The 15,276-nt window shown below is 26.4% G+C and overlaps 1 protein-coding gene across 2 annotated transcripts in view; it reads left to right on the top strand.

The window, feature by feature from the left end:
• xmas (RRM_XMAS2 and SAC3_GANP domain-containing protein xmas) overlaps positions 1-15,096 on the top strand; it is a 48,771-nt gene extending 33,675 nt beyond the window's left edge. Inside the window, exons 18-29 of one of the 2 annotated variants that reach the window (XM_087150384.1) lie at positions 805-1,046; positions 1,960-2,115; positions 3,456-3,680; positions 5,889-6,044; positions 6,139-6,265; positions 8,143-8,308; positions 8,404-8,503; positions 10,725-10,833; positions 10,912-11,046; positions 13,220-13,357; positions 13,438-13,602; positions 14,199-15,096. In XM_087150384.1, coding sequence (XP_087006510.1) covers positions 805-1,046; positions 1,960-2,115; positions 3,456-3,680; positions 5,889-6,044; positions 6,139-6,265; positions 8,143-8,308; positions 8,404-8,503; positions 10,725-10,833; positions 10,912-11,046; positions 13,220-13,357; positions 13,438-13,602; positions 14,199-14,353 — 1,874 coding nt within the window. In that variant the 3' untranslated portion in view covers positions 14,354-15,096. The remainder of the gene's footprint in view (positions 1-804; positions 1,047-1,959; positions 2,116-3,455; positions 3,681-5,888; positions 6,045-6,138; positions 6,266-8,142; positions 8,309-8,403; positions 8,504-10,724; positions 10,834-10,911; positions 11,047-13,219; positions 13,358-13,437; positions 13,603-14,198) is intronic. The other variant, XM_087150385.1, reaches the window with a different exon arrangement.
• The last annotated feature ends 180 nt before the right edge of the window (positions 15,097-15,276 follow it).

Here is a 15,276-nt window from a genome sequence, read left to right as displayed (position 1 = left end):
TTGAATAGAGACGAATTTGATATAGCATTACATGATTTCTTAAGTATCTTTGAATATTACTAACAACAGCAATCTGAAAAAGAATACAGTATATAACATTGGATCCAAGAGGGTAAACAGGTAAGTGAAAGATTGTAAACATTAAAAACATTGAATCAAAAGGTAAATTAGACAAGCAAAAGCAATTTAAACGTAAGAAATTGAACCAACAGGCTTCCAGAATATAAAATATAAAATATCATTGAACCAAAAGGGTTCCAAAGTTAAAAACAAATAAATAGCAATGAAGTGAAGTGAGTAGAATTAAAAGAAAGCATTAAGAGCAATTAGCTGTTTGTGGCAGGGCAGGTGGTCGCTATGCAACCCCGAGAGATGTTAATTAGGTGCAAAGATCTAAATTTGATTCATATGAAGAGGGTCCATGAGATCGTCTGGTGTCATTATATCTACCAGGGTACGTTTAATAATCTCAGTGATAGCATATTTTTGTGCTTTAGATCGGAACCAAAGAGTCAAGTCGTTCATATTACGAAAGAGATTTCCTCGGAGTGTCCGGAATTTGTCACATTCGGCGATTAGGTGTTTAAGAGATTGATATTTTCCACAGTATTTACAGCTGAATTTTATTATTTCAAAGGAATAAACTTTTTTTTTACCATAATAATGAAATAAAGGAATTTATTCTCAGTTTAAGGAGTTCTAATTTTAAAAAAAAAAATAAATTAAGTGGTATTTTAGATTTACTGTTTCTATGTCTATAGCATTAACACATTGATCTTTTAGTAATATAATATTTTATTGTAGATTCAAAAATTGAACAGCGAAAGCAAAAAGTTGGCTGGGAGCCACTAGATGACAAGAGTTTTTCAAGTGTATCAAAGCTTGCTGACTTCCCTCCTGCATATCTTAGAAATACTGGAATCACTCAATACTTCAAACTTGGCATTTTATTCATAAATTATGGTGAAGATAAATTATCTACTTTGCTTGAATGGTTGTCGGCAAAATTAAAGCTTACTCCTATACCAAACTCATCTGGGAGAAATGTAAGTTTTTATTTTAAATGCTTGGGTAATGTATATTAAAATGTTATATCTGTTTGATAGCGATAAATATATGCAAATTAAGGACGTTAAGAAATGTTATTTACTGTGCGAGTTTGGATTAGAAATTTCATGTTTACTTTAAGATTCAAAAGATTATTCAGTAGCCTGTAATTAAATTGATAAAATCTTCTTTTTTGGTCAGTTTAATATTGTAATTAAAAGTTAGTTAGAAATATCTTTTACTTTCCTTAAGAATTGTATATTTTGAAAATAAGTTCTAATGTTCGCTAGAAGTAAACTGAATGTACTTTGACACTCAATTTCTTTTCATATGCAAAGTGTCCCATAATTGGTGCAAATTTCCAGGAGAGTTAGAAATTTTTTTTTCTTTTCATTAAAAGAATGAGGAATTACATAGCAACAAATATCCTAAAATTAAAAAAAACAAGTATTCAAAAATGTCCTAAAAGGAAAAGAACTGTTCCAAAAATTAAACTAAAATTTTAAATTAAATGTAAATGTCATCAAAGTTCAGACTTTAGTAATAAGTCACATTTCTACATTATAGGCTAAAATTTTTGTGATCAAAGCTTAAGAAAATAAGTTTTATATAAGCACATGAAACTTATACCTTTCTTGTGATTTTATTTGGTTTTCAAATAATATTTGAATTATTTAAATCTTATTTGCATTAATTTTTATTGAGACATATCATAGAGGTCCTAAAACAATTTTATATGTTACAAATAAGTCTATTTTTGTTTTAAAATAAATCTTTTCTTATGAAATGTGGTGACGCAAAAATCGTCCAATTTCTGGAAACTCCCATATCTATACATCTATTTTATTGAATTAACCCCAGATGTAAACCTTATGTTTTCTCAATACTATACACTTTTTTTTGTTGTTGCAGAATCTCTTAAGTTTCTATGTTCTGAATGTGGGAACAACACTTGTAAGTATTGAGTGTGCAGTGTTTGATTCTTCGTCAACATCTGAACTTGAAGACTTTCTTCTTGGTGTGTCTGGAATTATTCTGTTTTGCCCTGCTAAGTTTCCTCATCAAGTGGTAGAGTATTCTTCATCTTTTCATTAAATGATATTGAAAAAGTATGGTTGAATTAAGTAACAAGTTTAATCAATGGTATATAAGTCTTTCATTGACGTGATTTTGTCTGAATGCTTGAGTTAAAAGTATCCTTGTCTTCAATGTTGGGTTCAGGATAGCCCAAAATCCAATGTTGATTAGCTGTTTCAAACTAGCAATAAAATAAAATCAGTTGTGTAGCTAGTGGTGATGATACAAGGGTTATAATTCATCTATAAAGTTAAAAATTGTTGGAAATCTTAACAAGTAATTTTTGTTAAAAAATGTTGTTATGAATTATTATTTAATATATATTTCTGCATTGCTAAGAAATTAGCAGTTTTTTAAATATTGATAAAAGTGTAATAAATTATGTTTGTACGCTACTTCGAGTATACTGACTCTTACAATTGCTACATTTGTATAGATATTTAAGTTTTTATAAGGTTAATTTTTAAAAGTGTATACTACAAGTCTAGAAATTTTTCTAAATTTTAAAAACCCAACACTTTAAGAATATCAACGCAAATTAATATTTTTCTAATGAATCAAAAATTTATTTCTGATTAAATGTTTGAAGCTGCTTAGATTTTTTTTAAAGCTTGTTTGAAAATTGGAAATATTGCTAGAAACTTTTTATCATTTTTTAATACACAAATTTTTTTGATGACTTGTTTTTGTATTAGTACTTATATTTTTGAATATAAGCTTATTTGCTTGTGAGCTGAAGAGTATGTTTTTTCTTTGAAAATTTACCCAAAATACAGAATTGTTGGTAAGCCAAAGTAAAAAAAATAGGGTGTGATACGCTTGGAAATACAAATTTACCCCCTCTCATGTAGTAACAGTAGATTTAGTGACAGTTGCAGAGTGGGTAAAAGAAGCATGGACCTTCCGAATTCGTAGTTAGAAAATTTAAAAATACTAGTATGGCTTTCATATTGTCTATTTGTCTTTTTGATGTGTTTTTTCAATTTTTGTATTTAAGCATGCCATTTAGAACTATTATTTTATGTATTTATTTTTATGTTTTGTATGTACATTTTAGAATATTTACTGATATTTTCTAATGCATGACAAAGGCGATAAGTCTTTTGGTGATGTCCTAATGGAACTTTTCAAAGTTGGTTTATGCCATTATAAGCCGACCCCCAACTTTAGCTTAGAAAATTTTCTTCAAATTCTCAGTTTATATTCACAAATATACCATATTTATTTTATATTTTATTAATTCCAAACTTTGTATACCTATGTTAAAAATATTTTACTCTTTTATTGTTTGTTTGCCCTAAACTTACACTGTCTTAATAATTTTGTTTCAGCATTTTAATGCAGCGTTGCGCTGGCTGCACACTGTGTTTGATGATAAAAACCTGCCACATCCTTTTCCATTATTCACATATATTTTGGATTCTTCTGAAAAATGCCATATTGTTAATCAGCTAGTATCCTTCTTAGACGGTCGATTGCACCTCGGTCAAAATTTCTCAACTGTGAAAATAGGAGAAATGCCTGTGGGACAAAATTATACTCAATACACCATTCAAGTAAGTATTAATTTATGTAAAATTATGCTTTGTTGTTTTATACATTTTGAGATGGAAGGTAGTTGTTGAAATGCAGAATAAATTTTAAAACAGCTACATTATCAAAAAATCATTTGTTTGATGAAAATTATTATGATTCAAACAAATGAAATTTTAAATATTGGTGTTTTCATTATAAATAATGTCATTAAGTGTGAAAGGCTGCAGTGGTTGTATCACTTAGTAAAAATGAATACGAATTGAGGTTTAAAATAGGTCTTTTTGGCACTTGAGGAAAAATAAAAGGAAAGAGTAGTATTGGGAGACCCAGAATACAGTGGTTTCAGGAAATTGAGTGAGACGTAAAAATCATTAAAATTAAAAATAGTAAGAAGAAAGCTGATGATTTAAAAGTTTGAAGATGTGTGGTGAGGTAGGGCAAGATTCTTCATGGGCTGTAGTGCCTAGAAGTAAGTGAGTGAGTGGCATTTTTCATTAATATCTAATTATTACCTATTTTCAATTTTATCTATTGAAAGCTTAATTGCTTGATATATTTCATAAGCATTTTGGTGCTCTTTTTGCTAATTACATTTTATATGAGCTACATAGCTCTTATCACAGATTATATATCTGCTTTGTCTGTACATTATTTAAAGTTTTGTGGTAAATAAAAATGCATGGTATTCTTTTTCTACCTTTTTTGGCCCATCTTTTTTTTTTGGTGATTATTCTTTTTTGTATTAGTAAGAGTAACTACTAATTAATGCAGAGTTCTCTTTAGGAATAAAAAAAAGCAATGTGCTTCCTCGTGAAAATGGGCACTCACTTATTACTGTTAAAATTTATTAAAATATGTAATACCATGAAAAAACTGAATTCGATCCTCAATTTTTAAATTATCCTCTTATACTATTTTATGTGTATATTTCACAAAGTAATTCTCACTCATTATCAAAATAGCAGAAAAACTTGATGCTTTTGAAAAATAATTAAAGGCAAGCTAAGAGACAATCTCTGTGTATAAATTTTCTTTAAATAAATAAATAAACTAAAAAAAAGGATTGATTGATATGCAACTTTAAAGTTTTTTTCTATATTTTGAATTGAAACTTATGAGAAAATAAACATCTGAAGGTACATTTTTTAAATAATAGGTATTCATTTAAAAAAAAAATATTGGTGTAATTTAAAATTATTAAAGGAATCAGTAATATACTTCCCTTCTTAATAAAAGATGTGAATATCTCTGGGGCTGAGTATCATGCGAACTTTAACTAAATAACTAGACAGTATAAGAAAATTTTCAATAAAAAGGAATGAAATTAAAAATTTAAGTTAAATAATTATTGTTAACTAAAAAAATCACAAACCACCTTCATTGAAGCAGGTGATAAAGAAAACCTTTTCCTGAAGGAAATAATAATAAGGTAGCATTTTTAAGGGTTGATAGCCTATTTTTAGAAAGGGGGCAAAAAGGACTCATTTATGAGGATTAAAGGGATCCAGGCCAGGCCGCCCTTAAAAAAAAATGCTTAGGGAGAACACTGATTAGAGTTTGTAGAAAAGAATTTTTTCTGTTTTTGTAAATATAAAACAGAAAAAGAAGTTGGTGCAATGCTCTAGAAGTTATGAAATATTTTTCAAATAGTATTGTTTCTGAATATAAGTTATTTCCCCCCCCGCCCCCCACCCCCCCAAAAAAACAAAGCAGAACAATGTTTTTTTGTAAAAGATGAGAAGGGTATAGAATTCTTTGATAATTTTTGAAAATTTATAAGATGGAAAAACTCTATCACTGTTTCATTATTTTAAAAATTGCTTGTAAAAAACATTAGTTTAATATGTTATCATCTGAAAATAACCAATATACAGAATTCTGTTTAACATGTTAAGTTTATTGAAATTATGGATATTAATAATTTGTTGCTTGAATTTTCAGTTGGAGGACAATTTTTTGTTGAAAAGAAGAATTTTTATTATATTTTTATTTTGTCAAAATTTTTATAATTGAAAATTGATAACTGAATAAAATTTTGATACTTTATCTCACTTAGTGTGTGTGTTTCTATGTCTAGAGAAAATAGTGCTTGTTTTTCTTAAAATTTAAAAGTGTTTAAGCTTAGGAATTAAAAAGTTATGTATTATGTTTCCTTTTGTTTTGTATGTAAGTGAAATTTTTAACGACCAGAGTTGAAGAATATATATGTTTTTGTTGCATTATTTCAGCTAGAAAATGCCATTAAATGGGTAATTGAAAATGTGGAACAGCCTCCTAAAATAAATAGTTGCAGTTTTAGAGATTATTTGGAAGATTCTTTTGCCTCAGCCTTTGATACTTTATTTTGGAAGTTGACCCTTGCTGATTTCAAGCTTTTAATGCAAGTATGTATTCTGGTCTAGTTATTTTAATTAAACATTTTTAAACTTAATTAATTTTTGTCTAAGTAGCTGCAAGAACCTAAACATATTCTTCTAGGTTCCCCAAGAGATGATAACATTTTATAATGATGTAATGAAAACTAGAGGAACATTATTGACATCTAATTTTTTGGCTCAAGTCCTAGAATTTTGGCCTCCTAAAGAACTATTTATGCTTCAACCTGGTAAGTAGTATTTTTTAATTTTTATTTTACCATTGTAACATTCTTAATTTACTGTGTAGTAAAATGAAAATCTGAACCTCTATAAATTTCGTTCATTCTGTTTCTGACATTTGAAAGCTTCAAAACCGCAAAGATTCCAATAAACAAAATATTGTAGTGATGTGTTTCTCTAATTTCCTACAGATGAATCAGTCTCCTCTAAAACGCATTTTTTCCCCTTCACGATATCATTCCATATCAGTCCTAGTTCATTAATATTGCTTTATGATAGTTTTAAATGCATTATCTTTATTTTCTGAAATAAGTTTTTTTAGAATCTATTGTTAATAACATATGTTACAAAATGCTTTTATTTTAAAACATTGTTTAGGATAAAAGCCTTTTCATTTTTGACAGTGTGTTTGTTATATATATTTAATATAATTGAAAATCAGCTTCATGCAATTACTGTGGAGTGAGACAGGACATTGAACATCTAATTAAGCACTGTCCAAGATTCCGGGCATTTCGTGGAACCCACATGAATAACTGCGAAGAGGAACATCAATTCTTTGCTATATTGACCTGCTGGAAAATTGTGACTCAAATTATTAAACAAACCCTCGAGGACATTTTAGCCCCAGATCAACTGACCCCAGTCATGAACCAACAATAGAGCATGTCATCGTTAATTTTTACTAATCAACTTTTAGCCTTACATTTTGAAATTTTATCTACTTTTGATTTTAGACTTCATCGGCTTCTAGTCAGACTTTTACTTTTAGACATATACACTTAGGACTATTAGCTTTCATTGATTTTAGTTTTGAGATTTTTTATCTCTTGTTTCCTTATTATTATAATAATTTAATTCTCGACATTTACACCGATGCTATTGGATTTCATTGCTTTTAAAACATGTTTTTAATTGTCAAGTGTTATAGTTAATCCACTTTTGACTGATCACCACCACTGTAATTTGGCAAAATTTTACTGTAATTTTAGTTTTTAGAGAATTGTTTATTGTAAAAATTTTACTTTTATCTCCGTATACCCCCCTGGGGTGGGTCGGAGTTCAACCTATCTTGTATTTAATATAATTTCTTTTTGACATTGATTATCTTTCAAACTGAAAGCTAAGGTTAAAGTGTGAGTTTGCTATTTTTATTCGGCTTGTTATTAAGAGTTTTCTTAAAGAATCTAATGTTGTATTAAATTTTTATTTCAAATTTATTATATAGTTAAAGCTTTTTAGCTTGCAACAAAAATTAACTATGTTATGTATATTATAATAGCCCATTGTGCAGCTCTAAAGTGATATAAATAAAGTACCTATAAAGTACCATATAAAAATAATAGGTAATTTTCATTTTCATGCTGAAATATGCCCTTTTGTGCAATTTTGATTTAAAATGAATTAAATTTGTTTTGAAATTATAATTATATACCCTTTTATCCTAATAAAAAAATTTAAATTAAATTTTCTAATAATCCTCTGTTAATAATCCTCTGAAAATCAGTCCATTCATTTAATATCACTATGATATTAATTAGTTATAAATTTAAACAAAGATATTATTTAATGGTCACTATATTAGGATTTAATAATTATGATTACATGTAAGTTCTATTTTCTAAGTTGATTTAAAGAATATAAATTATTATAATGGTGAGTCTCTCTCGACTTTGTTAAAGCGTTGCTGATATGAAGTAGGTCCCCCAGTTTTGATTATATGAGATAATTGAGATTTTGTTGTATTTACATAATTCTTATGTAATAAAAGGACGGTGTTTTCCTATTCTCTTAGCATTATAAAATAATAGCTTTAATTATATTTCGTGTTGCCTTAATTGTTTTAATTTGTGAAAATGTCTTTTACATGTCATTTATGTTTCAGATTTTAAGTTCATTGACATTGACTTCCAAAAAAAGTGTGAAGCATTCATAAATGATTTGTGTTTACCTTTGTATACTGGGGATCCTATGAATACTGCAGATATTTGGATGTATTTAAATGATATAACAGATCCTTTGGACAAAAATAAGGAATTATTGCTTTTAAGGTAAATTTATTGAATTTTAAGTTAAAGGTTAATGAATTTTAACTAGTTTTTTGAAAAAAAAATATTTTAAAATGTTACTTTTTTTTTAATTACAGCATAAGAAACTTACTTGAAAAAGACAGCAGCAACAGTTGGCCACATATTATTAGCAAGTGTGCATATTATTTAATATGCAATAAGTTTTCTACTTTTGATGTAAGTAAATGTTTAAATGTTGTGTATAAATGTGTTTGATAAGTTATTTCTGTTTTTTTTATTACATGTTTTCTGTTTTTGATAAGTATTTTCTGATTGATCTGCTGTTTAAGTCAACCCACTATTTTTACATTCACAATGGTGGAATTTGCTTGGACAAAACCTTAATTGACACTTATCCACCTTTTATTATATGGTATAATTTATACATCATATGAAATATTTTGAATGGGAGTCAGTTTTTGCTCTTTCACTCCAAATTAATGATTTTCCATCTTCTCATGTTCTCATTCTGATGAATTCTTGGCATATTATCTGTTTGTAAAATCTAACTAAGGTTAATTTTTTATTGCCAATAGTCAAATTTTGGCGAAAGAATTTCATTGCCCAATTGTATTACTTTTGAGTATAAGTCAAACACCAAAATTTTATTGCTATTTAGGGATTTGAAAAGCTGACTTATAGGCCAGAAAATATTGTAATCATTTTCTGAAGTGTTATATTTTCATTGCATTTTGATAATTTTGTACTTGATAATGGCTACTTTAAAATGATCTTGATTTTGAAATGCACTGAGTGAAAAATGCATCCCACTTACATGATTTGTTTAATATTGTGTAGTTATCTTATAGCTTAATTTAATATAATTAATGAATTTAAGCTTTGATGTTTTTAATTATTTCTGTGTAATAAACATTCTTACGAATCAGTTAAATTGTTTACTTGATTTTATACTTGAAATATTTTATAACATATATAATTATATGCATAAAAACCTCCTAACGTTCTTAAACTAAAATATCCAAAACTTAACTATTGCTTTTATCATACTAATGCTGTGTCAGAATACTTACTGTGGTTTTTTTTATAAGAGTTTCAAATAGTCAAATATCCAACAATTTTAACCCTTTGAAATTGGTTATTCATATAATAAGCTATCAAATTATTTATAAGTCTTGTTTTAAATAAAAAAATATTATATAATAATTGTTTCAAAATCTTTATTATAATAACTTTTTAAAGAAATTCAAAAGCTTGATAATAACATTTTAAGAAAACTAAAATGCTTAATTCTTTTCATTAAGCCTTTTATTTTCCCGTGTAAATACATTTTTGTCTTGAAAATAAATGAAACCTCTAGTGTAAAAAGTAGAGTTTTCTTAACACTTGAAAAGCATCAAGCAAAGTAAGAAATTGAAAAGCATCTTTCTGGAGAGCATTTCCCCCAGCGTTTCAGTTAAAAAGGAAATCAAATTTTCCTTCCATATTAAATGCTGAAGGACAAATGCAAATGACTTAAATTAATGGGAAGTTAAAATCACGGTGCAGTGTCAATTTTTTATTATATGTGATGTTGAAAAAATTACGCTTATTTAAACTTTTCAGTTTCTGTATATTTTTGTATATCAAGTACTTTTCAATAAATATTGATTTGTGGCATTTACGTGTGGAATGTGGCATTTTTAGAATGTGGCATTTATGTAAAGTTATTTATTATGTCTCTTTGTACGTTTTGTATGACACTAGGAGGAAGTTCTTTAAAGATCTTTTAAACAAGAAATTTGGAAGGAAAAAAAAAAGAGTCTAAAAATTGCTCCAACTAAAGTCATTATAATTGAAACAAATTGAATAATTAACATCTTGCATATTTAGGTTTGATAAAATTTATTTTAAATGCATGCATATTAATAAAATCAAATAACATAGAGGAGTGTGTAACTGTTATGAATTTTAGTTATGATAAATAAAATAATTGCAACAAAATGGTGCTGAAATCGAAATTTGAAATGTTTATAAAAATTTATTTTGCATGAACTATAAGGGTGAGTGAAAAGTTAATCTTGCATTAAGAGTATGTTAAGATGTCCCACCTTGAAGAAATTTAAATAGTCACATGCAAATTTCAATGTCTTAGGAATCACAATTTAAAATTGCTCTTTAAACCCTATAGTAAGTTATGAGGAATGCTAGAAAAAAGATTTGATTTATTCCTAGATTTTTTTCCAGATTATAATTAATCATGTCATTATATATATTAAATAATTTTTTTTTTGCTGTCTGTAAGTAATAGCGACGTTGTATTTATTTTACTGATTGTAAGTAATGATACCATTATATTTGTTTTGGTGACTGTAACAGTGCCATTATGTTGAACATTTTTGCAGTTTGTATCCTTATTTTTGCACTTTGAATTTTGAAAAGATTGATTTTAAATTTTCAGGAATTCTTAGATAAAGAAGTGTATTTTATGCAAAATGACCTCGAAGCTGTAAATTTTGACAGGTATTGGCAACTTTTATCCATCTCTCTGGAGAAGAAAAGACAAATTAGTAAGTAAAAACTTTAAAAAATATTGAATTATTTTATTCAAATGTATTTCTTTATTCATCAAAAATATGTTTTTTTAGTTATGAAGCGAAAACGTTTTCAAAAGTCTTACAGAAGAGTTTCAAAATTTTTAAAAAGTAGTTCAACTTCTTTTGATTTCCAAACCCCTGAATCCATGAAAAGATCCAAGACTGATATTTTTTCTAATTCTACTGGTATGAATTTTTTCTTTTTCTTTCAGTGACTAATTTAATTTATATGTTATTTCTTTCAATTATCTATTAGCAGTTTTTTTTCTTTGTAAGCCTATGCATGCCTTGTTATAAATTTCTAGTCATCTTTAAAAAACATAAAAGACATATTACTTTTGAATATTTCTTGATATAGTATTTGTTTTCTAGTTAGAAGATTGTTAAATTCTAAAGGAATAATTCAAAACAGTCCTCTAACATTTAAATGCTGAAAAAAAAGAAAAAAACTGATAGCTTTAAAAGTAATCTCAACTATGTTGTGTAGAATTTCAGCAATAGTTTAAGATAAGTACTTTAAAATCATAACAATCTTTTGTCATATAATTATATTTAATGATATATGACTTTCATGGCATAACTAAGGGTAAAGATGCTTTTTCACATATTTGCTTAAAAATAAATAAAATTATGCCATCAAGATCATTATTTCATAAAAAATTTTTTTTTTTCATATGTAGAATTTTTTGCAAGGGCTTAATTTATATTACAAGTAGAAATGGACAGTTACAGTAAATTTTTTTTGTAATTAAATTCAACTGTAATTAAATATGTTAAAAAAAGATAGAAGATGTTTTTCAGATGTACAATAAGTTATGCCCTAATGTACCTTAATTAAAATGTGGGCTTAATATAACGTACTATTTTTCTAGTATCATTGAATTTCAATAATACCCACTGAAATCTAGTTCATAGTTGACGGAATAATCTAGCTCTGAATATTTCAGATCTTTAGTTCAGTTCAGTAAATAAGGTGTAAGAATGAAGTTATGGATACTTAATATTATTTGTTCAAATAAAATCATCTGAAGCATTGTTTGCGAATTGATATGACTTGTGCTCATCTGCCGTATAAATAAAATCATCTGAAGCATTGTTTGCGAATTGATATGACTTGTGCTCATCTGCCGTTTGCTTACAATCACTGTGCATTGCCAGTAATGCATTTTGTGAACTCCGTAATTAAATTCAACAGTTTGAGTCTGTAATTAAATATGTCAGTACCAAGATAAGAAGTTATGCCCCAATGTAACTTAATGAAAATGTGGGTTTAATGGAACATATTTATATAATATCATTAAATTTCAATGGTATCCACTGAAACATAGTTAATAGCCGACGAAACCTTCTATCATTGAATGAAGATTTTTAAGTTCAGTAGAAAAAAATGTAAGACTTAGTTATGGATACCTGATATTACTTATTCTTATGATGCTTTATAAATACAATGAGGTTTTATTTTATGTTATTCAATTTCGGTTTAAGTGAAAGAAATGTTGAATACATTTTTATTTAGAATAGTTTTTGATTTTAAAAATGTAGAGAAACAAAAGTTTTTTATTTTTTTCAACTTGAATTTACTTTATGGAATTAATTTCAGCAAAAGAGTAGACTTTTTAAAAAAGTTGGGATTTCAGAAAACTTTGATTAATTTAAAAAAAAAAAAAAAGAAGATATTCGTTACAAAAATAAAATACTGATTTTATTGATAATGTCAAATCATATTCAACACTATAAAGCCGATAATTACCATCAACATTCTAAAGAAAGTTGCAGAAAATATTTTATTGTTATTGAATATTGTTTTAAGTTAAAAAAGTGTAGAAATTAATATATTCCAGTAAAAATCATTAACTTTGCTTTAATTGCATTAATTATATCTAAGCAAGTTGAAATAAGGCATACCCTTTAATTACCCCTATATTTTACGTAAGCAGGAATTAAATTTTGTAAATTTTTTTGCCATTTAAAAACTCTTCATTTTTCAAAGAATAGAAATGATAAGAATATATATCAAACATTACTGTCTTGTAATTATTTAATAAGTAATAGTAAAAGCACATTAGGTATTATTTAAGTTTTTTTTTCAGCTTTAGTGAAACAAAACCGTATAGCATAATAATTTCCTGAAATTATGTGGTTGAATTAAATTTCAATAAGTGAAGTTTTGAGCAGAAAGCTGTATTTTTAAAATTGTATTTCTCAGCAACCATTTGACCAATTTTGCTGACATTTTGTATTTTGTCACGTAAAATTACATTCTTTAAAATGATGTAAATAATTGTATTTATTTTTGTGCACTGTTTATTTAGAATGCATTATATTGGGATTTTTAATTATTATGTAATACTTTCAATAGCTATTGCTGATTCTGCTACATGTAAAGTGAGTAACATGTTGCAGTCGTTACAAAAAGCTATGAAAGAGCAAAGTTTAGAGTCAGAAAAGTTTTCACAAATGCTCAATGAATCTACAGGTTGTGATACTTCAAGCAGAGGTAATCTGTTATTATTTTTGAAATGATCTCCTTATTAAATTTTTCAAAATTTTCTTTTTAAGCCGTTTTCTTTTTTGAAGGCAATCAAAGCGATCATACGATAATTGAAAACAACAGCAGCACACCTTTATTCTCTAGTCATTCAAGTTCTTATCCTGCTACTAGTGTGTCCAGTATTCCATGTGAGGAATTTAATGTCACTTTTCACTCTGAGACAAATTCAAAGGAAAATACAATTTATAATGGTAGGCAAGTTTTCATTTTAATCAAATAAATTACAAAATTCAAATTAGTAATTGACATTATAGAATTGAGGGAAAACCTTTTTACTATATGCCATATGTAGGGCTGCCCAGATGCTCATAAATAGTTAATTTTCGGTATTAATTCAATAGTTAATTTTTTTAATCCATAAATAATTAATTTACTTCTGACTAAAGATTAGAAAAAAAATCATAAATTGTAAAAGAAATCCTATAAGTGTTTTTAAAACTAAATTGAATTTATTTAATTTCCAAAATGTAATTTTAATGCAGTATTTCAATGTGTCAAAAGATTTAAATGATTTAATATTTTTTTTTGTTGACCAAAACAAATGTAGGGAAAAATATATTTTATGCATTAATCTTAAATTCTTTGTTTAGTTCTTAACTTGTTTAATTAAAATATGCTTCCTTATGCGTTTTATTTTAATAATTTTTACTTTGTATTTAGTAAATAAATAATAACTTGTTTAAAATCTTTTACGTTATATAAATTTTGTCAGAAATGTAATTGTTTAAAATCTTTTTTTTTCTTCTGAAATAATAAGTATATATGTATTTTTTCCCATTTATTTAAGTGTCTTGTGATTGGCGAACTTTAGTGGGCCAACCTGCATCTTCATTTGAGTATACTTCACCTTCCAGTATATCTGAAAAATTAGCTGATTTAAAATACAATATTCAAAGAAATAAATTGTTAGAAGACAATCTCTCTCAATTGCTAAATAGTTAGTTAATTATTTTGTTGTTCTATTATTTGTACTTGGCATGCATTTTTTTATATACTGTTTACTGATAACCTGTAATCTTTTTTTCTAGTTTTTTAAATTTCTGTTGTCAAGATTTTTTTTAATGCCGAATTTTTTGAATTTCATGTACTATTACTTGTAACACAATTTTAAAAGGCTCTCTTATCTGAAAAGATTTTAGTTTTTTCTTATTTGAAAAGAGAAAGTTATACAGAGTCTTCTTCTTTATTCATTTTTTTTTGTCTTCTTCAACTTAGCTTATTGAGTGTAAAAGGTAACAAAAAATATTTAGTTATTGTCCATATTGTTTAACATTTGTCCCTGTATAAAAATTATCTTTGTTTAATGTAACACTACAATAAACATCAGCAATTCATCTTTCTTTTGGCTCTGTTTGCTATTAAAATGTTGTAACCTTCAAGTGTTTGTTAAAACAAATTATTGCCTTTTTCTTTTTACTCAAATAGTTTTTCATACTCATGAAGGTTTTTATCTTTGGCTCTTTGGTTGAAGTTTGCATTTTTGGGCTAAAAGTTATGAACTATATATTTTTTATTTAAATTTCCAATTAACTACTAGTTTTAAATGTTTAAAATTTTCCCATTAGCTTTATTTTTAAATATGTATAATTTTATGTGACTACAACAAGCTTCTAAGGGATAATTTATATTTTTGATAAAAATAAATCTAATGCTTGATATCAAAAAGAGTAAAAAAAAGGAAAAAATTAGATAATAAACAGAATTATCATAAGATATGACTGTTTTATCTGTGATATTATTTTTTCTATGTATATAATGTCATTTTATATTTCATCTATTTGTAACTTGTGTATGATTAGTTTAATTTTTTACATTGTTTGTTTATCACTATTTCATCATACTGTGTTTGTGTATATTTTATCATC

This window comes from Parasteatoda tepidariorum, chromosome 8 (genome assembly GCF_982258835.1).
Source record: "Parasteatoda tepidariorum strain Cologne lab strain chromosome 8, Ptep-v5.0, whole genome shotgun sequence".
Taxonomy (NCBI): Eukaryota; Metazoa; Arthropoda; class Arachnida; order Araneae; family Theridiidae; genus Parasteatoda; species Parasteatoda tepidariorum.
Note: the sequence above shows the minus strand (reverse complement) of the source record. Positions and strands in the feature narration are given on the sequence as shown.